Source organism: Ursus arctos, unplaced genomic scaffold (assembly GCF_023065955.2).
Source record: "Ursus arctos isolate Adak ecotype North America unplaced genomic scaffold, UrsArc2.0 scaffold_21, whole genome shotgun sequence".
NCBI lineage: Eukaryota > Metazoa > Chordata > Mammalia > Carnivora > Ursidae > Ursus > Ursus arctos.
In genome coordinates, this window is record NW_026622886.1 from 3,438,167 (window position 1) to 3,465,356 (window position 27,190).

At 51.2% G+C, this 27,190-nt stretch overlaps 2 protein-coding genes across 4 annotated transcripts in view; one reads left to right on the forward strand and one right to left on the reverse strand.

The window, feature by feature from the left end:
- Window positions 1-2,021, forward strand: part of SUN2 (Sad1 and UNC84 domain containing 2) — a 17,680-nt gene extending 15,659 nt beyond the window's left edge. For all 3 annotated transcript variants that reach the window (XM_026479612.4, XM_026479613.4, XM_044392409.3), the window contains exon 18: window positions 323-2,021. In XM_026479612.4, coding sequence (XP_026335397.2) covers window positions 323-436 — 114 coding nt within the window. In that variant the 3' untranslated portion in view covers window positions 437-2,021. The remainder of the gene's footprint in view (window positions 1-322) is intronic.
- GTPBP1 (GTP binding protein 1) lies at window positions 320-27,019 on the reverse strand. The gene is made up of 12 exons (XM_026479614.4): window positions 26,308-27,019; window positions 23,177-23,288; window positions 16,988-17,168; window positions 15,812-16,160; window positions 12,915-13,038; window positions 11,957-12,071; window positions 10,329-10,473; window positions 10,013-10,195; window positions 9,076-9,211; window positions 8,279-8,457; window positions 6,771-6,971; window positions 320-5,860 (listed from the first exon to the last, which is right to left on the reverse strand). The coding sequence occupies exons 1-12, from the start codon at window positions 26,497-26,499 to the stop codon at window positions 5,768-5,770; spliced, it is 2,010 nt and encodes a 669-aa protein (XP_026335399.1). The 5' UTR covers window positions 26,500-27,019; the 3' UTR covers window positions 320-5,767.
- Window positions 27,020-27,190: the final 171 nt, after the last annotated feature.

Sequence of the window (27,190 nt, forward strand, 5' to 3'; positions counted from 1 at the left end):
CCCTCCGTGAAGATAATTCTGTCCACTGACAGCAATAGCTCTTGTGTCAGTCTGGGATGAATCTCGCTGGTCCTCGACTACAAGGCCACTTGTGTGTGGCTGAGGGTCAGTGGCCCATGGAGGACCTCTGAAGGCCCTGGGGCTCCTGGCTTACAGGCTGGAAACTCTGCTTCATGGTCTGAAGACAGGAGCTTTGAAGCCTACTTCCCTGTACAGGCTGATGGCGGGGGGCGGGGGAGGGTGTGCATCTGGCTGTCTCCCTTCCTGCCCTCCTGTCAGGTTTGAGGACCTGGCCACTCTTAACCCTTCTCTCTGTACCCAGGACACTAAAATGGCCACATACCAGGTGGTGGAACTTCGGATCTTGACTAACTGGGGCCACCCCGAGTACACGTGCATCTACCGCTTCCGGGTGCACGGGGAACCCACCCACTAGGCCTTCTCTGTGCTGCGGCCAGCCAGCTGGGAGGCCAGCCCCTCTCGGCACATGCCCCCTTCTCCGGGAGTGGGAGAACAGCACCCCTGCCACTTCTCCACACGCTTGACCAGCGCACAGACTTCCAGGAGCAAGAACCCCTGGCCCGATGGAGCTGAGAATATGCAGGGCTTTCCTAGCAGCGGGACACCTCGAGGTGGACAGCAAGCTCCAACGTCCATTTTCTTTGTCCTCCTTGTGCCACGCACTGGGTGTCTACGTCCCCCTCTTGGGAGGGTGTATATATGTAGCATATCGTGGGGGATTGAGAAACAGAGAGGCAATGAGTGGACATGTACCAGCAAAGATGGGTGATCTGTCTGCCCCTTAACCAGGATGGGGCGCTGGCACCCAGGGAGCTGCTGTTGGTCAGCATGTGAATGAAGCAGGTGCCAAAGCCGTGGGTGGGATATAAGTGAGAGCCTGGGGCAAGTGAGCTGCCCCCATCCGCAGGCAGGGAAGTGAGGTCCTCTGGGAAGAAAGTGCTTGTGGTGCAGGTTGGGATTGAGCCCCAGGCAGAAAGCTCCTTGCACAGGGCAGCTGAGCTCTTCTAGAAGTCTAGTGCCATCAACCTAAGGGAGCCTGACTCATGAGGTCCCCCAAAGGCTTCGCTACACTGTATTTGTTCTGGGTCAAAGTGGGCCCTTGGGCTTCCCATACCCTCAAGGGTCTGGCTCCTGTGAGCCTCTGAGGGGCCAGGGAGCCAGCCTGTATGATTCCCCCTCTGCTGGGGCTAGTTGCTTTCTCTCTCTCTCTCCTGATGCTGGGACCGGGGTCTACTCTGCTCCCCATTCCTGCTAGGGCCTGCCTGTGCCCCAGAGCAAGCTTGTCACATTCCCCCAGGGTGCAGGGAGCCCAGACCAGTTTATGAGGCCATAAGCAGCTGGGGTAAGCTTAAAAGGGTGAGAAGCAGGGTATCCCCCAGGCTCTCGGGGTGGTCCAATGAGTATGATGGTGACATTCAAGGTGTCATGGTGGGAAGAGGTCTGTCCACTGTGGGCCCCCATCCCAATCAGGCCCCTGATTGTAAGGGCCCTGATCCTCAGCTATCCCCTTGGGACTCTTTCAGCTCTTGCTCAAGATTGTTTCCTTTCTGGCTCATTTTCTATGGGGGGGGGGGGGCGGCATTCAAGGGTGGTGGGCTGGGGGGAGAAGAGGGCTTTTAGAGCCAAGCAGGCCCTGCTGTATTATGTATATATTTTTCAAGGTCTGATTTTTTAACTGAAAAGCTTCGGGCTTGATTCCTAGCCCCGTTCTGTGGGGCACTGGCTGACTGCAGTTCCTTGTAACCTGGCTGCCGCAAGGGGCTGCTGTGGAGGCAGGTGCCCTGGGAGCAGGGCTGAGCCTCAGATGGGCTCCTAGGGGAGGAAGCTGGAAGGAAGATGAGGCCCAAGGCCACGAGCGGTCCTCTGGCAGTGGCCCCAGCCCAGACAACCAGGTTTCGTTTTGCGCTCTCCTGTCACAAATGCTGCACTACTGGTTCTGAATTTTTTATCTCCAGATTCTAATTTATGCCTATGCAAAAAAAAATAAATTATGCCCAGGATTCATGGCGTGTATAGTTTTTATCTGGCCCTGGCACAGGGACTCTACTCTTGGGAAAACAAGAGAATGGATTCTGAACCAAAACAATGCCCCAAAGACTTACCCCCGAACTTCGGAAACCCAGGTGTCTCCACTAAAACCCAGCTGGGATGGGGGAACAGAGCTTGAGGCTGGCCCTGCTCTGGGATTCTGGGCTCAGGGGAGAGAAAGGGAGGTAGAGAAAGAAGGGAGGTGGCTTTATTAGCCCTCCTAGACATCCCAGTAGAAGGGGGCGGCTTTGCCTGAATCTCTCGGTGCCACGTGAGCAGAAGGTAGAAGAATTACCTGTTCACTACTGACCACGTCTGCCTTCAGTGTGGGACTGGACTCCACTGTGGGAACTGGACATTTGTCCCTTGTATCTGTGCTGGGATGGCACAAGGAGATGGGTCCCCTGAAGAGCCAGAACCTGTCAGCTCAGAGGAACAGGTCTTGGCCCTTCCCTGCCAATATGTCCCCACATTCAGTGCCTCCAATGTGCTGCTTGAAGGGCCAGGGGTGGTTCCACAACCACACTTTCCAACATGCTCTGCTCCTGACCACGGCACCTGACCCAGGGCTGGTCCCCACTGCAGCTGAGAAAACAGAGGCTGGAACGTGTCAGTAGGGACGGCTTAGGGGATAAACTGCACAGGAGAGGGTACCAGGTGCACTCTAAATCCAGCCCTGAGATCTCGGGCCAGGTAACCCCTCAGCCCTATGTGCCAGGAAAGAGCTGGTGCTATGGCTCACCCCCAGTGACCACTCCATTTTCCCTACTTCACCCAACACCTGCTCTGCATCTAGAACTGTCTCAACAAAGCTGCACCACTAAATGAGTGCCTGGAACTTAGCACACACAGGGCTCAGTGCCCCTGGTTGTGCCCTCCAGACACGTACCCTCGGCCCATCTGCACATGTTCAAATCCTCTTGACCCCTCAAGACACAGCTCTCACCCCGTTTTCTCCATGTCCCATGCCCCCAAACCTGCATTTCCCCCTGCACCATGGCATATTCCTGTTCCCTTATTCCGTGCCAGGGAGGCCAATAAGCCAGAACAGAGGTCCTAACTGAACTAAAGACGCCACAAATGCAAGCTGTACATACAGAAGGGTCAGGATTGGCCATTCGAGATGATTAACAACTTTATTCTTTATCAGCTACAAAAGGGCTGGTGTTTTGTTCCAAACTGAGAGTTGGTAGGGCTGAGACCCGTAGAGGACCTGTGGAGTCCCTGGTAATGACAGTAAAACACTGTATTCAGTGAGCCCCTGCTAGCAGGTGTGGGTCTCGTGACCACAGAGATCCAGACCAACCTCCTGCACGTCTGAGGGCAGAGGCCAGGGTAGAGACCACAGCTTCCAAATGTAAAGAAAGTGGTTATGCTCTTAGGGGCAGAAGATTTCAAACCAAACAAGGTCCCACCCTGGTGAAGTCCTGTGGAAACATGGACTCCACGGCACCTGGCACGGGGATAGAAAGCAATGGGTGCTCATGCTGGAGCCTTCCTCTTACAAAGGCACCAGTGGGCAGCAGCAGCCCCTATAAGCAGAACCAGGTCAAAAAGCAAGAAGGAACTAGCACACAAAGGAACAGGCAGGGGCCCAAGGCCACGGGGCAGAGTGGCCGCCTACCAACAGCCGGGGGTGAGGGCTGGTGCCGCCGCTCCTCCAAGCTTCAGTTGCCTTAACTAGAAAAATGGACCGCCTCTCTCCCAGATGGTAGCTTCAAAATCAAAGCGCCTAAGCGAGGGAGACATCTGGCACAGCAGGGCCACCGCGCTCCCGCCGAGCCTGCCCACCGCCCCACGGACCCGGGAGCTGGCGCCGCGGGAAGCAGCACGGCGACCGTGCAGCGGCACCTCCCACGGGCTGGCACGGCACAGCCTCACCACACGCTCTCTCGCCGAATCCTCACAACACCACGACTCAGGCATTTGTCTACCTCTCGCTCTAGATGAGGAAATAGGTTCAGGGAGGACTGGCAACTTGTCCTGTGCCACATCTGCCGAGGAGCCTGCATTTAGAAGCCACACGAGCCTGAGGGACGCTGGGCTGCTCCCGCCCCTGCCCCACAGCTGGGGGCTCTGGGCAGGCACAGCCAGCACTCCCCGTGGTGGCACCTCCCTGGGGGGCCTGGGCAGGGAACATGACACCATCAACTTAGAACAAACTTTTATTTTTTGTGCTGGTCTGGTCAGTCCATGGCCATGGGTCAGTGGTAACTGGACATAGTTGGAAAGAGGGGAGGGGAAGGGACCAGCAGTCCAGAAGCAGGAAGAATGGAGAAGGGTTGGGGGCGGGAGGGAGGCAAGGCTGAGGAAGGACCCAGCCAGCTGGGTGTCTGCCCTGGCTAGAAAGAACGTATCTCCACCCACCAGTCCACCCTAAACCCAGGGCTTTTGGCCACAGTTCAGGCCAGGCTGGTCTGAGCCCCACACTGCCATCACTGGCCTGAGTGACCCCGAACCCACCCCCACCCCAGGCAGTGAAACTTCCAGAAAGCTTAATGCTCTGCGCTGGGCCAGGAAGAAACTTTTTCACTGTACCTGCCCTCCCCCCACCCCAGTGGCGCTTCCAAAACTGGGGCTCAGGCCCTTCCCTGTTGTGCTCCTGCGCAGCCATGCTGGGGCAACATGGTGGGGCTGTAGCGGGGAAGGAGGGGTTCCAGTCTTGGCCTGGCTCAGAGGAACACCTCACACCCCCACCAATAGGAGGTGCCAGTGAGCGGGACTCAGAGCAAGCCCATCCCAGTCTAGGCCATCAGTGCCCCAAGGCCCAAGAAGATTCAGAGAAAGTTAAGGGCCAGGGCCTCCAGCTCAAAGTCAGCACAGCAGGGGTTGCCCTGGCCTGGCCAGGCAAACACAGGATTGTCTCCAAGGGGAAAGGAAGACCACCAGCTGTCTTTGGGTCAGTGGCAAGGGTCAGAGTTAGGGGCAGGGAGGGTCCTACAATCCAAGTGCCACTCCCCTCCACACATCTACTGGCTACAGCTTAAGAGCTTTTGGCATTACCTGTTTTGGGGTTTAAGGGGGGAAAAGGAGGACACCATTCTCCATTCTGTTAAAAGCCCCCCAGTCCCAGAAGGAAGGCTCCCTGCTCTGGCAGCAGCACTTAATGAAGCCCCTAAGCCCCGAGTCCGGCTCTGTGGAGGGGCTCTGGGTGCAGAGGAGCGAGCACAGGGGAGAAGGGTGAGCACAGGGAAGAAGGGTGCTCTTCGGCTCCTGAAAGGTTGTCACAGAGACACACAGACGGATGGACAGATGGGCAGGCAGCCAGCTCCTGGAGGCTGGTGGCCAGCCACAGAGGAAAAAGGAGAAAGACTGCCAGGGCCCTAACCGGCTGCACTTATGCACCACACACACACATACACACACGCACGCACGCATGCACACGCGCACACACACACACACGAGAGAGAGAGAGAGAGAGAGAGAGGAAGATAATAAAAAGAATAAAAACTAAGGGCCCAGATGTACAAAAAATGTGAGTAAGGAAGAAGGCAGGGAAGAAGGTGGATGATGGTCAGTCCTCCAGAAGTCTGGCCACCTTCCTCAGCTTATAAATTACAACCCCCCTGGAAAATGGGGGTGGGGGGCAGGGAATGACGAGGCTCTAGCCGTGGCCTGGGGGAGGGCGGGTGGTGGTCAGAGCTGCTCTGGCCCATGTGGTGGAACAGTGGCCAGAGTACAAGGATCTTTCGGGTGGTGGGGGTGGGCCAGGGGAGATTCAGCAGCCGCTGGCAGGAGTCACGCAGGCCCCCTGGGACTTCACTTTGTGACGCTGGCCCCCCCGTCGCCGGCCCCCGCTGCTGGGCTTGGGCTGAAAGGGAGAAAGAAGGAGCTTGAGAAGTAGTGGTCCACTGGGAGCAGGGTAGGACAGCAGAGGGGCAGGGTGGCGGGAAAAGGGGTAAGAGAAAAGCGAGCAGGCAGGATGGTCCCGGCCTAGCCTGAGCAGTCATCTACTACACGGCCTGGAGCTGGGCACACCCCCCCGTTAGATGGAGCCAGCACCCAGCCTGCCCTCCTAGCAAGCGGGGCACCTGTGATGATGGTGTGAGACGGAGCTGTTCTGAGAAGCACAAGGAGAGCAGGAACCAACACCTGCCCCCATGGATAGATGGAAAGAGAAAGGCTCATCGTGGGGGAGAGAACAGAAAGGATAGTCCAGACAGAAGTTTCCTTCTCCAAAGAGGGGTGAGATGGAGAAGACCCTGGAAGGAGCAATATGAGGGGGCACCTGGAGAGAACCAGGGGACCGAGCTAACAGGAGATGCTGAGTGAGAACCACACTGATACGGGGCCCAAGGCCACCTACGCCCACCCAGGAGGACCCTCTAAGGCAGCACCTTTCCAACAACCTTCTGGACCACCACACACACATCCCACTCCCACATACAGACCACACGTGCTCTTCCTTGGGAATTGGAACCCTGACAAAAATTTTTCTATTGCTTCATTAACACCAAAGGTTAATCGGGACCAACTCAATCAGCTGTATGCAGACCATGTCTCAAAGACTGGAAAATACCGCCCTAAGAGACAAACAGCGCACGCTTAGCACTTGTGTGCCAAGAGTTGGGGGAGACGCCTTCTATGAACTGCAGACATGGGAGCTAGACACAGGCTGCCTGAAGCTCTCCTGTCACCTCCACCAACTAAAGCAACAGTCACCTTCCCACTCCCACCCTGCGGTGGGCAGGGGACCCGGCCGGCGCAGGCAGCACACTCACCTGTGGCTGGAGACTGCTGGACAAAGCTGGTTGCACAGCCCCGAGAGAGCAAGCTTCATCTCCAGGGGGCGGCACCCCTACTGCTGGCCCTCCAGAGGGGCCTCCTTCTTCTCGTTTGGTCAGGGGACCCTTTTTTGTTGACTGCATTTTAATTTGCTGGGGCTTTGAGTTCATCGGAGAGTTGTTGGTGGTCTGGAGGAGCTGCACGAGCCAAGGAGCTGAGTGAGGCTGGAGCCGCAGGCAGAGACGTGGGCTCAGCTGCCCAGGCCCCGGGCGCCCGCCCCCAGGGACTGCCCACTCCCTGGCCTGGCTGGTCCTGAGTGAGGTGGAGAGATGTTCTCAGCCCCATTCAGTGTCTCAGGGCTGCCCCTCCCCGAGCTGATGTCTCACCTGCCTCAGCCCAGCCTGGATCCCTCCTAGCCCCTGCCCCAGCTGCTGCTCCCACACAGCCTGTGCATCTTGGCTATGCCGCACCCGCCCTAGCTCCTAGGCTGGAGTCCGGCCTGCCCAGAACCTCGTAAGAGAAACCAAGAGGCTCTTTTTCTCGCTAAGCTGGCTGAAACTCCTCAGAGCGTCAACTGCATCTCTCCTACTGCCCCTATAACAAGAGTCTGGGGCAAGTTTTAACTTCAGGCCTCCTGAAGAGACCAAGCAAATGTTTAGCATCTGGAAATGTTTAGGGTGTGGCTGTCAGGGATCTTAAGAGCTACCACCCAGGAGGGACTGATTTAGAGCCTTCCCTTGTGGCCCAAGTTCAATCTCAAAGCAGGGGGGAGGGCTGCCATACCTCCAAGGGCACTACAGCACATGTTGGCAGCTTCTGCCACTCTCAGCCAGTCCCAGAGGCAAGTGGCCTTCAAGGACATGACCTACCCGCCTACCCCAGGTCTGTACTGCATGGATGGGCCTGAGGAAGGCCGTTTTGGAGGCAAGGGCAGCCTAAGGTTGCTCCCAAGATTTCACAAAGGCTGTTTGGAGCAAGAGTCAAATCACTCTATCACTCTATCAAGTGTCCCTACCCAAGGCCATGGGTGAAGTCTGTAGAGGGTATGAAGTGGACTCCAGGACACACAGCTCAGGCCCCAAGGGAACTCGAGCCTAGGCCCCCTAGCTGTCCAACATTCACTCTAACCTGACCCGGTGTTGTAAGGGTGCCGCCCCAGCCAGGCCACTGCAGCCTGTGCCTGGCATCTCGGAGGCCAACCATGGCCAGGTCCGGACACTCTCCTACCACTGTTTCCTCAACCCCACCTGAGCCAGGCCTCAACCCCACCTGCTCTCCTCCACGGTCACCACCAAAGCCCAAGGAGACCTCTCAAGGGGAAGAGAGAAACTGGCGCTAAGGCCACACTTCAGCACTGTTCCAACTCTCCCAAGGTGGGAACTAGTGCCTCTGTCCGGGCAGCCTAGGGGGATTCTGCAGGGCTTCTCCTGCTGTGCTCACAGTCTGAAACTGGAGTGGTCCCCATGCTTCCTGGGGCTGGGCAAGGAGGGCTGCCTGGCCATACCTTGGTGATGGTGCCCACAGCCTTGGTGCGGCCTTCTCGAAACACCAGCCGCTGGTCTATGTGCAGGTACTCAGGGGTCTTGATGAAGCGGAAATGCACAGTGGCCTTGTCCCCGGTGCGCAGACAGTCCTTGTCCATGCTCAGAATGGTAGCCGTCTGCCTGATGCTCCCACAGTGCACTGCCAAGAGAGCCAGGGGGGTCACGATAGGACTGAGCTGCCCAGTGGCCTCCGGGCAGGAGACGCAGGAGTGAGAGCATGGAATATGCTGGAGCTGTGGTCAGCTAAAGGCCTCAAGGGGCCGCGTGTGGCCAAGTGAGTTGGAGGTCCGCTCTCAGGTCTGATCCTTACCACACACACTCAGTTAGACCCCACCTTCCCTGGACCCATGGTCCTGGTTCCTGAATACAGGGCACTCTGTTTGCATGTGCGCCTTGTCTAGACTGTTGGCTTCTTGACGGCAGAGCCCCTGCCCAGCATTGCGTTCCCCAGCACCTTGGCAACACTGCCTGGCACACAGAAGCATTCAGAAGACGTTTGCTGAAGGAACGAGTGTGAGGTTCTTGCGGGTAAGTCTGGGTGTCCAGAGTCCGGCGCAGAGCCGGCGCTCAGTTAATGTTTGCAGAAATGAATAAACACTGCAGCTTATGGGAAGAAGAGAGGGGGCACATCACTGAACAGCACGGAGACCTGACTCTTGGCTGCAGCTGAAACCTGGGGGTCCGGGTAGCTGGAGCGCTTTGTTGGGGGAGCTAGAGCAGAGGGCCTCCTCGGCTGGCAGTGCCCTTAGACACCTACCCATGGCCTGGTAGCGTGGGCTAATCGTGGTGGGGTGGTGGAGGACAAGGATCTCGGCCTCAAACTCCCAGGATGCTTGGGGATTCAAGCGTGGGGAAACCATCACCATGCCCTTGCGGATGGACGAGCGCTTGATCTGAAAGAAAGAGGGAATCCCACACCTCAGGGGCAATAATGCCCAGGGGTTCCTTCCCCTGGTCCCAGAGGACTAGGAGTCCTTTCTGGGAATGGAGACCACCCCAACTCAGCCTTGCCCTCTCACTGCACTAGACGACAGGTCTTCTAGGGTGGACAACACGGGGCTGACTTGAGTTCTATGTGGGAAGCCTAAACACTCCTACTAGGGGTCAGGAAAGGCTTTGGGCAGGAACTGGCATTTCAGCTAGGCCTTGAAGGATAGTTAAGAATTAAGTGGTGGTGAGAGGGCAGAGGTAGGCAAGCTTTCAAGTGGAAGGGACAGGGTGAGCATGATGTGACTGTTGGAGAGAATAAGGAAAGTCCCACTCTGCTGGTTAATTTCGTTGGCAGGGAGGTAGGTGACCCTAGAGCTAACACTTACCCCAATCCCTGAGGGACAGAAGGCTGACTGGGAGGAGGATTTGGCATGGACCCCAAGGACCCTACGTAGAGGGACGATCTGCAAAGGAGGAAGGTGTCTTTCTGACCTTACCACTGAGTTTGGGGCCCCCACCTCAGGCACCAGAAGGAGGAAAAGAGCTCAGGAGGCAGGCAGGCCTGGGTTCTAGTCCTGGCTCTAGAACTTACTAGCTGTGTGTTGCTGGGCAATTCACTCGGGCTCTCTGACCCTGAGTCTTCTGACCTGTAAAAGTGAGGTCAGTAATCCCTGCCTTACAGAACAGCCAGGACGACTAGAGATGGCCCAGAGCCTAGCGTAACGAACCCGAGGGAAATTCTTCTTTGTATTCTCGGCACTCACCTTCTTCAGTGCAAAGGAGGCTGTCTGGCCCCCCCGCACCTCCTTGACAGGCATGCGCTTGCGGTGGATTGATTTGACAGCAATGGACAGGAAGTTACCCAGGGGATCTGGGCCAAGCAGCAATGTGTCATTCAGCTTAATCAGGCCTCTCAGTGTTGTCCCCGACACCACCGTCCCCACACCCTGCAAAGAAGGCCAGGGTCTAATAAGTCTATCCCACTTAGGTCCTCCCCACCATATACTTGCCCTGATGCCCCCGTAGGAAGTGCCCACCAGCCTCCCGGGAACCCTGTTCAGTCCACCAGAAGCCACTCACTGGGACAGAGTAGGTGTCGTCAATCTGAAACTCAGCAGGCTCTTCCTCCCGGTAGCTGGTGCGGGGGGACAGGAGGTTGAGGAACATCTTCAGCAGATCTAGGTTCTCACCTGTAACGTTGGAGATCTGGAATATCGGGCACATCCTAAGTGGAGGGTGAAGAAAGACAAAGGAGCTCAGGTGGCCAGCTCCTGCGTGACAGGGTGGGAGCAGGAGAGCTCCTGGAACATGTGCTGCTGCTAAGGGCCCCACTGCCCCCTCACCAGCCTCCCAAGCCTGGGCTCCACCCCCTCCCCAGCCTTCCAACTGCCGGCCAGATCTGCTTCAAGGCCTTCTTCTTTCATTCAGTTTTAGCTCTGAAATCTGTCCCTGTGTCTCTGTCTCTCTACCACTGCCATATTTTGGACTTGTATGACTGCCTCCTCTTCCTAAAGCACACACATTCTTCCTTAAAATTCTTACCTGCCTTTCCACTGCAGAGAAGACAGAATTCCCTCTTCCCAACATCTCTGCAGGTTTATTTCTCTCAAATTCCTGTCTGCCAGCCAGACCAGAGAACCTTCTCTTCTCCCAAAAGCTTAGTACTTTTTTGCTTCCCATTGTGTTTCTTCACTCTGATCCTGCTGCCTGAACTCTTTCCCTCTTACCCAACTAACAAATCTTCTCCTCCTTCAGGGCCCATCTGCAACGCAGATTTTTCCAGGAAACCCTTCTCTGAAGGGCACTCCTGACTCCTCCCAAATCTAGGGAGCACTTTTTGCATCTGTTACACAGGACTACACCTGATTTTCCGTCAGTCATCACAACAGCCTCTATGTCACCTATCTAGGGTTAATCATACTCTTCAAGATCAGGAATTATATATTCCCCATTGCTCCCAGAGTAGCACCTGCACAGAACAGGCATGAGGAATGAATGGAAACAGGGGCGTCTGAAATGTACCCCCTCTGCTGGCCGCCTCATGGTACTGAAGGCAGCATCAGGACACAGCCACAAGCCAAAATGCCAGCCTGCTCTGGGTGCTGTATACCGACTAGCCATGAGGAGATGGCTCCTAAGCAGCCCCAAGACTCTGGGAAAAGGAGCAAATTTAACAAAGTTCACTATTATCAAGAGAGTATCTCTGACCAAGGAGGTGACCACCTTGAGGACAAGAATTATACCTGAGTCAATTCTGAATCCTCACTGCCTAGATGAAGAGCCTGGTACAGAACATCCAATATTTATGGAAGCAAAGGATACATTAACAAATAAATGAAAAATGCTAATCTGTGATTAGAGAGTTTTTGAGAGACAACAGTATAAAAACTTACTAAATAGTTATAAAAAAAAAAGGCTGTGTATATATCACACAGCAGTCAGCCACAGTGCTGTGCTGTACATACATGGTTTCTAACACTTACGAGGACACTGTGGGGAAGGGAATATTATTCCCATTTCACAGGCAAGGACACTGAAGCCTCAGCTGGGATTCCAACCTCAGCAAGGCCAGCACCTCAGAATCTGGGTTGCCTGATATAGCTCCAGGGCAACACTGCTGGCCTAGAAGAACTTGTACGGAGACCAGAATTTTCTATTCCATCTAACCTCTGCGCCTGCTCAACAGTGAGTGCTCCCTACCCCATTACCTCTCAGAGCTGAAGTTGGAGGCCGTAACGATCACATCATCCTTGCTCTGTACCAACACAGGGATCTTCCGGCAGCCTGGAGACTTCAGCAGGCGCTGTAACAGCTTCAGAGTTTCTTAAAGGTTGAAATGGAACACAATTAGGGGGACAGAGCTTTCTCTCTGGCCAGGCTTCCAGGGCAAGACTGGTCCACTCCTTACTGAGAGAAGCAGGAGACAGACAGACCAGTGTTAAATGCCATGCCTGGAGAAGCAAAAGGAGGATCAAAACTTGGGGTGGGTATGTGCTTACTAGAGTAGAAGGAACACAGATAAAGCCTGTCTGGTAAGGTTACAAGTCTGAAACCTGTCGGATTTCTCCAGAGTCTCTAGAAGACCCAAATCCTGTAAGTAAGTGACTGCGGGGTCCATGGGAAAGGCAATGCTCTCAGAATGCTCTGCTTCCAGGATAAAAATTCATCTGACAAAGGATCTCTGTGACATTTACACATCTGCAGAAGCCCTTATGAGGCATTCCAAAAGGACACCTCTCCACTTCTCTTCTTCTACCATCTGCAGCAATGAGGGAGAAATGTGAGGCTGTTCTGAAACCTTTGGTGGTAGAAGGCAATCAGACCCCCTGTCCAGATGCCTCCATATGTATCCTGTTCAGATGGTAAAACCCAACCCCCTGCCCTGCAGCCATCTGAAAAGAGGTGCCAGACTAGGAATCTCAAGGATCCTATATTTAGAACCAGAAGGAATGAAGAGCAGGGGATAATTCTAGGGTGTGCTTAGACCAAGAGCTGAACAAAGGAAGAAGCAGAAGATTCTGGCTTGATGGAAATTCAGACCAAGGTCTGAGCACAAGACAAAAAAGCAGAAGATTCTGGGCTGAAGCCCTGGCAGCACCACCAAGGAGCCACAATGGGTGACAGCCCCAAACAGAGAGACTGCTACTAGCCACAGGCTTCACTTACCTTGCAGGATGTTGGCAGGACACATGTCAATCTTGGTGACCACCACAAAGACAGGCACATTGAGTGCCAATGCTAAGCCCAGATGTTCCTTGGTCATCCCCACGATGCCAGCATTGCTGCCCACCTGCCCCAACACAGAAAGAAAGGTCAGGCCAAGGGAGACAGAAGTTGCTGCTGGGTGGTCACAAGAGCTCAAAAAAGGCTGGGTTAGGAGAGAGCTCTCATCTGACGCCCGCATTAGAACAGGGACACATGGGGTGGAAGTCTTAGGCCAGAAACAAAAGAGCTGTAGATGAAAGCGGGGCTGGGCACAGATGGCTTTAACCTCTGATTTAATGATGTGGGCTGTCAAAATCTGAAGAGACTTGGAAACAATAAAGCCAGACAGTCAGGAGAAACAACCATCTAGCGTCGTGAAGGTAGATTCTGTCTAACATCACTGGCCCCCAATTTCCTGTCTATAACATGGAGAGATAATAACATCCCCTCCTTTAGAGGGTCTCTTGAGGTTTAAGTGTCATAATGTATGTCAAAGATCCCGTACACAACTGGCATGAATTAGGTGTTCAAGAAATGGCAGCTCTTATTGCTGTTAACTATTCCTTCCCGTAACAATAAATGTTTTAAAACGTCACCATAAAGGTTGGCTAAATAAAGGAGCACGCATGTACAAGTGTGCCGCACGAAATGTACCAAATGTCCTATGGACAAGAAAGAGGAAACTCTTCTCTACCGACATGGGATAATCCCTAAGGTATGTTTTTAAAAGAGGAAAAAAAGCAATGTGTATACAGTACGCTGCCCTTAAAAGGGTGTAGAACGGATCGTTGTTTGAAAGAAGCAGCTGTAAGAGCTGGAAGACATTTGGGGAACATCTGAGATCCTCTAAACACTTCCAGCCTAGATATTAGGGAACTCTTGTTCATCTTCCCGCTGCTGTAATAGCAGGAGACAGTTCTTAGTTTTAGGAGCTGTGTGCTGAAGGATTTGGGGGTCAAGAGTAACAATGCCTATAATCTACTTTCAAATGATTCAGCCAAAACAACAACAAAAATACACATACGTATCCATGACATCTAAAGATAAACAGAGCAAATGTTAATGATTGTTGAATCTGAATGGTGGGTCTACGAGATTCACCTTACTATTCTTACAACTTTTCTGACTGTTTTGAAACTGGAGGGAGAGAATGTATCCACAGTTGCTGGTATGATTACAAAATCTCTCTGGAGAATACCTAAGAAACTGGAAATACTGGTTGCCCCTGAGAGGAAACTGGACAGAGGAGGAAGGGAAACTTTTCACTGTAAGCCCTTTGATATCTTGTTTTTGTACCACATGCATGCGTTACTTACAAAAACATAACAAAAGTTGCCACGACACATTTATATAGTTTAATACGTTCCAGAAGGTTTTCATGTTCTCATTTGATCCCAGGTCACAGGTGAGCCGCTATCCCCCCAACACCAATGTCCCCTGCATGTTCCCTTCTGCCCACACCAAGATACCTCCTCTCTCTGCCTTCTAATTCTTCTCATTTCTTCAAACCACCTTTCCTATCCAACCCAGACTTGCTTTTGTTCTTCCCAACTGGGATAAGAGAATGCTCTCTCACTCTGTTGTCTGTATATTTTAAAGGTTTCCCCTCCCCCCCGGAAATTGTCATGGGGCAATAATGATTTCAGTGTTTTCTACAGAAAATTTTTAGTATTTGGATTATAGCCTAAAGTGAGATAATACATAACATTTCATCTAGGGTGAAGGTATTTCCTTTAATCGGCCTTGCTCACTATAGCTTAGTTGGACAAATGCTCATTTTAGACTGGTTTTATACCTTTCTTAATATAAACCCGACAACTCCCCCTAATACGCCCTAGGGCTCCTCCTCTCAAATCCCTTCTTGTAGAACAGCTTTTCTTAGCCCCGTCAAGTTGGGGGTGGCCCCCTGAAATGTTTAAGGATATGGGCAATGAAATCATGCTGAGATCTCAAGAACCTTCGGCAGAGAGCCGACAAGAGTGTTCACACATATGCTCTGCCTCTTTACCCTTCAGTTTGGGGAGAATTCGCCTGAGAACCTGTGTTTGTGGGGCAACTTGATCAGTTATGCTCTCAACAGATGCCTGTGTTTACTACACTTATTAATACAGGCAGCTGGAGGAACTGGGAAACGGGGAAGGGCTTGGAGAAGGATTTGCCAAAGGAAAACTTGCTCACTTGTGCTCTCTGTGAAAGCTGTGAAGCTATGGGCAAGGCTGTGGGCCCCACAGACTCCCACTCTCTGTCCAGAGATCAGTGGGACCCAAAAGGAAGCTTGGCAACATGAGCCAACACAGAATGCTCACCTGCCTTCTCAGGTGAGCTACAGGGTGAGCTGCTCTCACTAGACTCAACTGCTGTATCTTCCGGTCCAGCACGGTGCCAGGCACACAGCCTCTCCACAAGTCCCTCGGACTGGGTGACACTCCTCCCAGGCTTTGCAAGAGGCCACCTCCCAGGCACCTCTTGACTGCTGCCTGTGCTCTCCTCCACTTCTTCCCAGGCCTCCCCTTCTCTGGGGGTGCCACCTGGTGTCACCTCAGCAGAGAAGCCCAACCCCAGGAGAAACATTTCTGAAGGTAGTAAGTAAACCCTAGGAGAAACCCTCCTCTGTGCCTCTCTGAAAAATAAAAGAGGGCCGCAAATGGCACCAGAGGGAGAGAGATCAAGGTACAGCCCTTCAGAAGGTCACAGTGCTCAGAGGACTAGGCATCCCTGTAAAATCTGTCATCCTTACCCAGTGTCAAAGACCCAAACCAACAGGCCTCTGTCGCAGAACAATTTCTAATACTTGCGCATAAGCACCCCCCAAACAGCCCAGCTGAAGCCTCCCGTCCTCAGGAGCGCCTCACACTTACCATGAGCATGCAGAAGTCAGGCAAATGACCAGTCATGCCAAAGACAGTGGTCTTCAGGTACTTCTCATGGCCAGCCAGGTCGATGAAGGTAATCACCTTAGTGGATTTCTCACAAATCTTTGTCCATTCCAGGCTGCCACCATGGCTATCTGGCTTGTTCACCACATTGCCTTCACTGTCAAAGCCCAGAATGTCGTTGCCCACGCTGCTGGTGCGACCAGATTCAATCTCGTGTTTGTGGCGGAAGAGCTTCTGGCGGGCAAAGCCTCGGCCATTGTCCAGCTCCCCATGTGTCAGGACCCCCAGGAGCGTGCTTTTGCCAGCATCCACGTTGCCTACTACTGCTACCCTGTGTGTACATGAACCCAAACATCCTGTGAGAGTCAGCGAGGGAGCCAAGTGAATCTGAGTAACTGGATCTGTAAGGACAGACTTGCCCCTGAGCCTCTCTAGCCCACTGTTCCTCCCATTCATGGCTGAGCACACTGGGAATGACACTGGAGGTATACCCAGGGTAGAAAGAATTATTCAGGAGGACCTAGGCTCCTGTCACGATGGCTTTCTCTCTTAACTTCCACAAGCCTCCTCAAAGCTGCCAGACAGAAGCCCAACAGTTGAGAGAGGCACAAAATGCTCTCCTCCAAGACTCTGGTTTTTATTTTTTATTTATTTATTTTTTTTTAAAGATTTTATTTATTTATTTGACAGAGATAGAGACAGCCAGCGAGAGAGGGAACACAAGCAGGGGGAGTGGGAGAGGAAGAAGCAGGCTCATAGCGGAGGAGCCTGACGTGGGGCTCGATCCCAGGCTCGATCCCAGAACGCCAGGATCACGCCCTGAGCCGAAGGCGGACGCTTAACCGCTGTGCCACCCAGGCGCCCCAAGACTCTGGTTTTTAGCCTCACAGGCTGATAGGTAAGAAAGTGTAGCCCACATAATGGCCACAAATGTATGGCTAGCCTCCCACTCTTACCAAATGGAAATATTTAAGGATGGCAAACTACAGAAATAGAAAATGGAGCTATCATGTCTCTGGACGCTCTTTCCATGCCTCAGAAGGGGAAGGAGTGAAGCTGACATGGCAGGAGCCAAAGGCTCAATCACCATTCTCTGCGAAGCCCTAGACCACAGGTCCTACTGCAGAGAACCCCTGAACTGTTCTGAGGCCTCCTCACCTGACCTCCAGGAAGTCATTGTCTCCTACTCGTTTCCGAACCAGGTAATCACGCACACGGCCCCCAGCTTCTTGACGTTCCCGCAGGAGGATGACATCAGCCTCTATCTGTTCCGCCATGCTCTTCACTGTAGCATAGGAGGCCTCCATGTCAGCTTCACTCAGTCCATACTCAGTCCCATCTGGTGACAAGAGAGCCCAGACATCAGCCTGCCAACAAGCCAGCCGGTCAACCACCCCTACGAAAGGCCCCACCCCAGGCACTGGAGAAGAACATGGCTCTCTCTACCTGACACTTATCAAAAACTTGGGCACACACAGAGTTAATAAATAATAGTGCCATCGGCTTCCCCTTTAAGCAGGGTATTCATTAATTCATTCAACAGTAATCACTAAGACTCTCTAAGGTTTTATGCCAAGCCTCATGCTGGGTACTGGAAATACAGGTGCCCTTGGTGAGCTCACAGCCCAGCGGGAGAGACAGAAAATTAATTAATTGTAATACAGTGTGAGGGCTTTACTAGAGAACTGTACAGAAAGAATGTAAAGCGTGAGCTACTGGCATTGCCTGGGGAAGCTAAGGACAGCTTTGCAGGGTGTTGACTCCAAGCTGGGTCTCCAAGTGTGGAAAATGAACCTACAGAGAAAGGAATAAAAACATCCTAGGCACAGGAACAAAGCACGAAGCATGGCAGGTCATGGCACATTCAGGGACCAGTAAGCAGCTCGGTGTGTTGGGGAGCAGGATGTCAAGTGGTGAGAGACCACACAAGAGGTGGGAGCCGTTAAGCAGAGACATCAGAGAGCTGCAAAACACAGTATGCACCAGGCAGTGGGAAGCCTTGGGGGTTTAGGCAGGGGAGTAACACGATCAGATCGCTGTGGGTTAGAAAGAGGTCTTGAGCAGCAATATAAACTGTGCACTGGCAAGCGAGAGACCAGAAAGGGGAGCCCAGTTAGGAAATAATTCTAATAATCCAGGCAAGAGATAATGAGGACAGGAGTCAAAGGAAAATGGGGAGAGAATTTAAGAATGATTTTAGGGATAGCTTTTTTTTAACTGAGGTGGCTCAGGTGAAATATCCAGCAAGTAGCTGAAAACAACTGAGTCTGAGCTCAGGATGAGGAAGGGTGTCCAAAGGAAAGGCAACGGACCAGTCAACCAATCACTTGAGTGCTTACTGTAAAGCAATCCCTGCAAGGTGCCTTCCACCTGGTGTCATGCAATTCCCACAACTCTTCCCTCAGCTTTTCCTCCAGTCTCTGGGTCTCACAGAACACCTCTGCTCCTTCCCTAGGCTGATCCCCCAGCATGCGCCCAACCTCTCTTCTCTTTTACTGCCTCCCAAGACCTTGCAGTACCTTTTCTCACCTTCTCTTCCCTCCTTCCTTGCTTCCTCTTACAAACGAGCTCATTCTTATACTACAAAAAAGGAAACCGCCCCCCGTGCCCCTGCTTACTTACTAAGCTACCATCTCCCCTGTTCCTCCTTTTCACCATCAAGCATCTTAAAAAAGTGATTGCACCTGCTGACTGTATTTCTGATGACTGTAGAAGAAACTCATTTTTAAGGCATTCATGGACTTCAACCACTCATCTAATGCCCTTTTCTTGACCCCTACAGCATTTGACACTGCTGGTTATCCTACCTGTGCTTCTTGAAGCACCTCCCTCCCACTCTGCTTGCCTATTGCCTGAACTCTCCTGCTTCACCTCTCTACCCTCTGGTTCCTTCTTCTCTGTTTCCTCTGCTGGTTCTTCCTGCTCCTGTCCCCTAAATGCCAGTCTTTCCCAGTAGTAAGTCAGTGGCCCTTTTCTCTAAACATTTCCCTTGGCCATCTCATTCTATGGCTCAAACTGTAGCTTTGTAAACTACAGAAACATTCATTTCTAGCACTGTCCTCTTTGCAGAGCTCTAGACTGAATTTCCAATTGCCTGGATGAGAACTCTTAGAAGCCTGGCATCTAAACTCAACTACTCCACCACCCCCCCTTTTAAACAGTACAAAAACTAACACCACTAACAAAGCATTTTAGACCTCCCTGCAATCCTAAGGTGTAAGCATTACTGCTCCCATTTACCAGTGGGATAAAGAGAACCCAGAGTGTGAGCTTGGGTCTTCTGATTCCAAACCTAGAGCCTTTTCCTCTGGCAAGGGTTCCCCTTTGTGCCCGACTAGTTCCTCCCTTGCCTTCCTTACTTCTGATGACACCACCACCACCCCAGTCACCCAAGCTCAACACTCACCCCTCCAGTCTTGCTGATTCTAGCTTTAGGCCTCGCTCTTCTGTCCTTGTACCTGCTCTCTTGTTGCCAATCCAGTGCCACCAGCCTGATTCAGGCCCTGTTCTACCTCAATCACTGCAAGACCCCAAGCTGGTCTTAGCATACCCGGGCTCTATTCGCTGCAGCCCATTACATACACACAACCTTAAGCTCCTAATCCAGGCACAGTTCTGACGTTTTCACTTCTAACTCAAAGCCCAGGAATGGCTCCCCCAGCCCAGAAGCATCCGGTTCCAATTCCTTAAAGGCCTCCCCCATTTATCCCCCACACCCTCCTCAGTTTCGTCCCAATGCAAGTGGCCCATGTTCCCTGCACTTCTTCAGTTCTATACCTTTGCTTATGTATTTCCTGTCCTAGCAAGCCATCAGTGCACCACACACTTGTGGAACAATGTTTTGTATGCAGGTATTCCCCTACTATACATAGGCATCTTGAGGACAGGGTATATCTCAAACATTCCCCGGATGCCCCATGAGGGTGCTTTTCCTCCATCAAGTCCTCTAATGTTTGCAAAATGCAAAACAAATGAACAAAGAGGGAGCAGTTGGGCTGAGGAGTTTCCAAATACATGGCCAACTGAGCTCTGGAAATCTTCTACGTTAGAGGAGGGCTTGTTGAAAGTGTTCCTAATAGAAAGTCTGCTCATCTTGCCATTCTTGCCAGACCCCCAAATTCTATCCAACCTTCCCTGTTTCTGGTACAACAAAATCCTTTCAGGCCCTAGTCCACACCAGGGGGCAATCACGAGCGTTCCCTTATCTATCTAGAGCTCCCAGAAAATGCTCCCAGTCATATTACCCTTCTCCAGCATGCACTGCATTCCTCACTCTGTAGGAGTGGAGACAAAGGTCAAGGGGAAAAGCCGCAGAGGTCCAATTACCTAAAGCCACATATTCAGCCATGTCCAAACCTAATCAGATTTCTGTCCTGCCATCTGACTTACCTTTTCTGTACATACTCTCCTGCTCAACATGCTTTTAGGATAAAGTCTTAACTCTTTGATATGGTATTCAAAAACCATTGAGATTGGGGCTCACTGACCTGTCCAGCCTACCCTCTTAACACTTCCAACCTCACATTCTATACTCCCACTTTACAGAATCACTTTTCGGGGCACCTGGGGTAGCTCAGTCGGTTAAACATCCAACTATTGATTTCAGCACCGGTCATGATCTCGAGGTCGTGAGACTGAACCCCGCGCTGGGCTCTGCACTCAGCAGGGAGTCTGCTTGAGATTCTCTCTCCCCCTTCCACTGAACCCACCCCCACAGGAGCACACTCTCTAAGATAAATGAATTCTTAACAGACTCACTTTTGGTCCACCGAATATTCCACAATCACGAATGACTCTGTGCCTTTGTGCATGTGGCTTTCTTTGCTCACTCACTACTGCCTCCATTTACCTGGAAAACTCCCATTCACCCTTTAGTATCAATTCAAGGGGCACCTCCTCTTTGAAGCCCTTCCTGATGCCCCCACAAAGACCTAACACTTCTTCTATGTTCCCTGAAAATTTTAACACAGTAGCTGATTCTTGTAAGCCATGACTTAATATGAAAAATGAACAAAGTAGTTCTTCAAAGAAATCTCATGGTAAATCAACTATAACCTGGAATCCTTACAAAATTATTACTGCAATTACTAATACTAGGTAACATTTATATAATGCTTACTATATGTCAAGTATTAATCTTCACCATGACACCATGGGATAGATTCTATTATTAACCCCATTTTAAGACAAGGAAAAGCCCAACAGGCAACTGCAGACCTACCAGGCTCCAGACCCTTAACTATCAGGCCAAAATGCCTCCTTTTAAAATTAGGAATGTACACTTAAAGAGCATGTTACTCTGCTTAGAATTTTTTAATACCTAATTTATCCATACAAAATCTCTCTGATGTAGGGTGTGGAAGTATGCCATTATCCCCATTTTACAGATGAAGGAAGTGACAAACAGAGGTGAAGCACCAAGCAACACAGGAAGTCAGTAATGAAGCTGACCCCTGGGGGCCTTGCACGTGGTTTAGTCCTCTGATGTTCAACTTGTTTAACTAGTTATGATCTTTTTCTCCCTCTAAAGAATTCCAGCAGGAAGGAGTCACTGTGAATGTAATAGCGTCCAATTGGTAGATGCAAAGATAATGCTTGGGTGTGCAGGAGATGTGATAATGTCTATCTGACATCTTACTACGCTCTGCCATTGGACGGTTAATCAGTTGTGAGTTGTCAAGGCATGGTAACATTCACTAAGAGTTCACACTAAAGAATAAGGGGGAAAGGGTGGGGTCTTAAGAAGATCATCAAAGAACAGTCCCAACACTTGTCAAAATTGATCTAGATGTGGTTTCTTCAATTCTACAAGCATGAAGTGGCCTTGGAGCCGTTCATCCTATTACAGCAGGCCAGATGTGCACCTGAACAAAAGCTTTCAAAAGGCTACCAACAACCCCCTAGTCACCAAATAGAATGGCTTTTTCTGAACCTGACTCTCCTTGCTGTCTTTAGCACTTGACAATGCTGACCAATTTCCTCCCTTTCTTCACAGGCAACCTCTCCGTCTGCCTATCTCTCTAACCATGCTTTCTTTAAAGTGATAAGACCCAAAACGGGAAGGTGGCAGCAAGGATGGAATGGAAGGAATAGATAGGAGACATTTCAAAGGAAGGCACAGCAGTATTTGGAGATCAAACCCCTCTTCCATGTGTCAGTCTTGCAGCATTTCCAAATATTATTTTCTACTGAAATTATCTATGTATATGTCATCTTTCTTTCTGGGACAGAGACCAGATTATAAGTATCCAAAAGTACTTTGCAACAGTATCAAGCCCTTAGAAGATACTTAATAGATATCTGTCAAATAGTTAAAGAATGATTTTGAGATTTTCTCCATCTTAGACTAAAAGGAATTACTACCTCCATTTACAAAGCCTACATTCAGCAAAGACCTGTTCCTTTAATGATGCATCAAGGCCCACCAAGGCTTCCTGCAAAGATGACAGAGGCAAGTTCTGGTACGAGCTAAATTCATAACTGTTAACAAGCCCAGCTGCCATTTCAGCAAAGATAATGTCAATAATGTCACAATGAAGTAAGGGCAAACAGGCCTTCTATCGAGGTTATAAACTAGGAACAACCAAAAACAAAAAACAAAAACCAAACAAACAAAAAAAACCCCAAAACCCAAAACCCAAAAAAAAAAAAAAAAAAAAAAAAGCCCAAGATACAATCTGCAATGAGGACAGCCTTCCTCTAAAACAGTGGGCCCCACGACAATGGACTAAGGAGGCTGGAGGACATTAATCGGCACCTTCCAGAATGGTAACAAGGCTACATGTCTGACAGGATCTTGTAGAGAGAAAAAGAGGACTTCTGTTAACACAACTATCCACACTGAATGGTCACTGTGGTCTGAAGCAAGGTAGCCTTGCTGAAGAGAGGAATTCTGGGTGTCCCTTTCTTGCAGACGTCAAGAAGAATCACAAAGGTTCTCTGCGAAGCAGGCAATAAGTAGCAAGGGGATCTATAAACAGGGCCTGGAGAGGGAAGACCTAGCGCTGCCCAAGGAAGGCTTAATTGTAGACCTAACTGTGACTTGCTCTATTACCTGAGATAAGAAGTTTCCTTGCTTTGTGCTTTCCCCTTATGCAAATTGAGAGTACTGGAGGTAGAAAAGAAGCATCTGTAAAACCGCCTGGAAAGTGAATCTTTGAAGTCGAGCATACTATGGCCACTAAGGCGGGAATCAGCATTATCATTTTGTACTTTAATATCCTCCTGAACAGTTCTGCAGACACTAAAGAATCACTGCAACTGAGACACACGAACAGGAAGTCAATCAAAGAGGGAAAATGTGCTCTAAGTAATTTAAAAATAAAGCGAAAGGAAAACTATGCTCACCTGATCCCTGCCCAATGACATATATGGTCTCTCCGCATCCCTCGTCCATCCTCTCCCACATCTGCCGAAGTAGGCTGTCATACTGCTCTGATGTAGGGCTCACTAGAACCAGCTAGAAGAGAAACCAACAGCCTTAAGACCACACTTACTAGAAGAGCACCACAGCCAAAGTCGATCAATAGCCTGACCAAAGACCCTGACCGAACCCCACAGCACCCTGATCTAAAATAGCTATGCAGCCCCCTCATGCCCTCTCTGCCTCTCCTGAAATAGACTTTGAGCCTAAGCCTTCTATGAGTTGAGTTATATGGTGTACTAAAATGAGTATGTCTGAACCACAACCCACAGAAAAGACGGTGTGAGAAGCCTGCTTCCTGCTGTTTAACAGGAGGAGCAGGACCCACAATGACTGAGAATCTGGACTGTGGGCAGAAACTGATGAGCAGTGCTTTATTACCTACATGTCAAAGTCTTCCACCGGCAATGCGCAGTTCACAGGACAGAGATCTCATACACTGCCATGCCCTCCCCACTAGGCCAATGGTTATTACAGTAACAAAAGAATTCTGTTCCCTCTTGCCTTGGCTAACTTGATTATTTAGGAATCGGCAGTTAAAACTGCTGCAAGACTCATCTTCGTCAACAAAACACCATTACCGCTAAGATGAGTACTGGCACCATTATTTTGCAAATTTCTGCCAATAACATTAAAATATGAACTACTTATTTGGGGAGGCCATTTACCAATAGGTACGTCAGATTCCATCCTCTGACTACTTGTGTGTGACCTTGGACAAAGAACTTAACCTCTCTGCGTCTCAGTTTTTCAATCTACAAATAGAGATTATACTACCTGCGTCCTAAACACACTATGCAGACCAAGTAAAATAACACACAAAGCATCTAGTCCACAGCTTGATAAGTGGTAATCAGTTTCCTTCGCCCAATCATTCCTAGAAAAACCTTCTTGGATGCAACTAGCCACTACAGTCCGCTAATTGTTTCTCCCTTTGAAAGCTCTCAGAACTTTCGGTCTCCACAGCTAATTGTAGCAAGTGTATAAACTTACAGCTTCTAGTCTTTTCCTCAGGAATCAATCTATTCAACAGATCCCTTCTCCCCCTCCACACTGTCAGTTTTCCTTTTCAATACCATCAAAATTTATACACATATAGCTTCTCAACTTTAAAATAGTGAGGAGGACTTCCCCAGCTCTGTGATGAAGTAACACTTCCCTATCCCAGAACATTAAATAAGTTGGTCAGGAAATGAAAGTACTATTCTCTTTGCAACTCTGCCTTGCAATCTCCCACTGTGTTTTCGGGATTCTTCAGCACCTTGACCATGAATTGACATCCAACTCATCTGCTTTTGAATCAAGTGCATTTCTTACAATTTCCTGAGTTGACTCATTAGGGCTTGTACTTGGAACCTGGGTGTTGTCTGGGTCTTTTGCATCATGTCACATCGCCTCACACATTTCCTCTGATCATCCCTCTCTCTGAGCTTGGCCATTCTCATTGTGGCAGTAGAGACATCAGACAGGAAAACTGTAATAAGGCAGATAGCTGGTTTCTAAGTAGGCAGCTGAGACTAGAGAGAGAGAGAGAAGAGTTGAAATTTGGCTGCCTAGGTTGCAAGGGAAGTTCTCTCCAGTTTGGGTCAAGTTTCATGCAGTTTTGCCACCAGAGATTGTGAAAAGTCACAAATGTTTTCAATGCTCCAAAAAATGTCTTTTTACTGTAACTATCCAACCACAGGTAGGAGGCAGCGTTGGTGTTCTCTCTTCCATAGGCTGCTATTTAATCTGCACAAGGAATTATCAGTTACTCGGTTCACTTCAAACATTTACTGCCTAATAGTATCAGGCACTGTACTAGGTAGGTGTCTGTTAGAAAAACAAAATTCAATCGAGTACATTTCAAGAGCTAATTGGCTTTACTCTAAATTCATGAATCAGGCAGCATCCTATTGAGCCAGGAGAAAGGAGTTCCAAGTGACTGTACCAAAACCAAAGATTTTATAGGCAGAAAGGGGGTGAGACAAGGTTATTAGGGAAAGAAAAGAAAGGATCATTTCAGGCAAGGTTACCTTCAGTTTGGGAGAGGGTGAAGCTGTAACTAAGTACTGGTTTGTAGTCCAGGGGGCAAATGACCCCCATCTTGGGCCTGTTTTTTTGTTTTGTTTTGTTTTTAAACGTCATATACATTTCTCATTTTTACAATACATCTGTACTTAAAAAATGAAGGAGCTGGAGAACCGAGAGGTTAAGAAACTTTCCCAAGGTCACAGCGCCTTTTTAAGTGGCAGGGCAGGAAAGGGAACCCAGTCCTGTCTGACTCCCAAGTTGGCATTCTTTCTCCTTTAGCGATGTTTAAGCGCCTTCAAAACACCAGTCACATCGTACACTTACTTTTTTATCCTCACAATGCCAAGCAGAAGCTGAGCCCTTAACTCCTGCCTACCTTCTCACAAGCTCAGAAGCCCCGATTTAAAAGCTCCTTCATTATTCCATTCATACCAGATGAGCGTCCACTCCCAGAATGGCGAGGTTATGGGTCCTGCCCATCTTTCAGTTTTGGTTTGGGAAGGATAATCCTCAGCCCACTCCGACACGGAGCAACTACTTTCCGTCTCCTATTCCGACACCAGGAAGAGCCCCGGCTGCCTTCCTGCCCCCGGTGGGGTTGCCCGATCCTCCCGCGCCTCCGCTCCCCCTGCCTCAGCCACCTCCGACTCTCGGCAGCCGTGGCCAGTGCAGGGAGAAGACCACCCCCTCAGTCTCGGGGGAGGCGGCACTGCTCGGGGACCGCAACCGCGCGGGGCGCTCCGGGCGTCGGGCGCCCCCGTTCCACGTGGCGGAGCCGAGGGGTTGTGATCTCGGCGGGAGCAGGACGGCGGGAGGCCGGGCAGGCGCCGCCAGGGGAGGACGGCGGTGCGCGGCCCCCGGGGGCCGCCCCTCGCCCGGGAGCCCCAGACGCTTCTCGTACCGGCGGGTGGGCAGGCTCGGCTCGGCCCCTCCCGCCCCCACCGGCGCCGTCGCCGTCGCCCTGGAGACGGCTCGGCCCGCCGCCCCGTCCCTTCAGCGCCCGCCCGGTCTCCTCAGCGCCGCCGCCGGCGCCCGGGCCTACCTTGCTGGTGAGGTCCAGCTCCGGCTCGCCGTTGAGCGCCTCGCCGTCCTCGCTGCAGTCGGAGTCGAAGCCGCCGTGGAGGCGGGCGGCAGCCGCCGCAGCCCTGGCCGCCCCCGGGGAGCTGGGCTCGGGGGCGAACATAGAGGCCGGGACCGGCGAGTCCATCGGGGAGCGACTCCGCTCCGCCGCCATCTTTAATAACTTAGGCTAATTCGTAGCCGGCCTCCCCTCCCTCCTCGGCGTATTTGCCTAATCTATGCGTGGCCCCGCCCTGCCCCTCATCGGATAATTTATGCGAAACTTCTCCAGCCGCGTAGAGGGTGACACGTATCTCTAGCTAAGAAACATTCGACCAGGCCTCTCAGTCACCAATCACTGCAGCCCTTTCAAGCACCTAATGAATAATTAATGAGGTCCAAACCCCAACAACAAATGTCTGAGACGTCACGCGCCTAGTTCGCCCCTCGGGAGGGGGCAGCACCGCGTCCACGCTACCTGCCTGGAGCCTTCCAGCCAACGAGACTGGGCAGAGTATGACTGACGCAGCAGCCATCCAATGAATGGGGAAATACACACAACGTTTACCCTCACCTCCCTCTTTTCCGTAGGCAGGGTTCAGTTTCCAAATCTTACTGCAAAACAGTCGCCGCGGAGAGCCTTCCGATGATGGACAGGGGCAAGGCCCAATCTAGTCACCGAATAGGTCCCGCGCCTCGGTCCACCGCCCACCGGGATAGTAAACTGCACAAGGCGCCTCCCTCCTTTCAACTCAGTGACTCCCTCCCGGCAGTCCCTGGAAGATCGAGGTCCGAAGTGCTGGCAACCTCCGGGCAATTTTAATAGAAGGATCGATGCCTGGAATACTATAGCAGCCGAAGAGAGG

Excerpts from the sequence above, each read along its gene's own strand:
- GTPBP1 (XM_026479614.4), bottom strand. The coding sequence starts at position 26,499 with ATGGCGGCGGAGCGGAGTCGCTCCCCGATGGACTCGCCGGTCCCGGCC. Across the intron at positions 8,458-9,075 it reads CCCACGCTACCAGGCCATGG|TGCACTGTGGGAGCATCAGG; the intron begins GTAGGTGTCTAA and ends CTCTCTTGGCAG. Across the intron at positions 5,861-6,770 it reads CCAGCAGTCTCCAGCCACAG|CCCAAGCCCAGCAGCGGGGG; the intron begins GTGAGTGTGCTG and ends TCTCCCTTTCAG.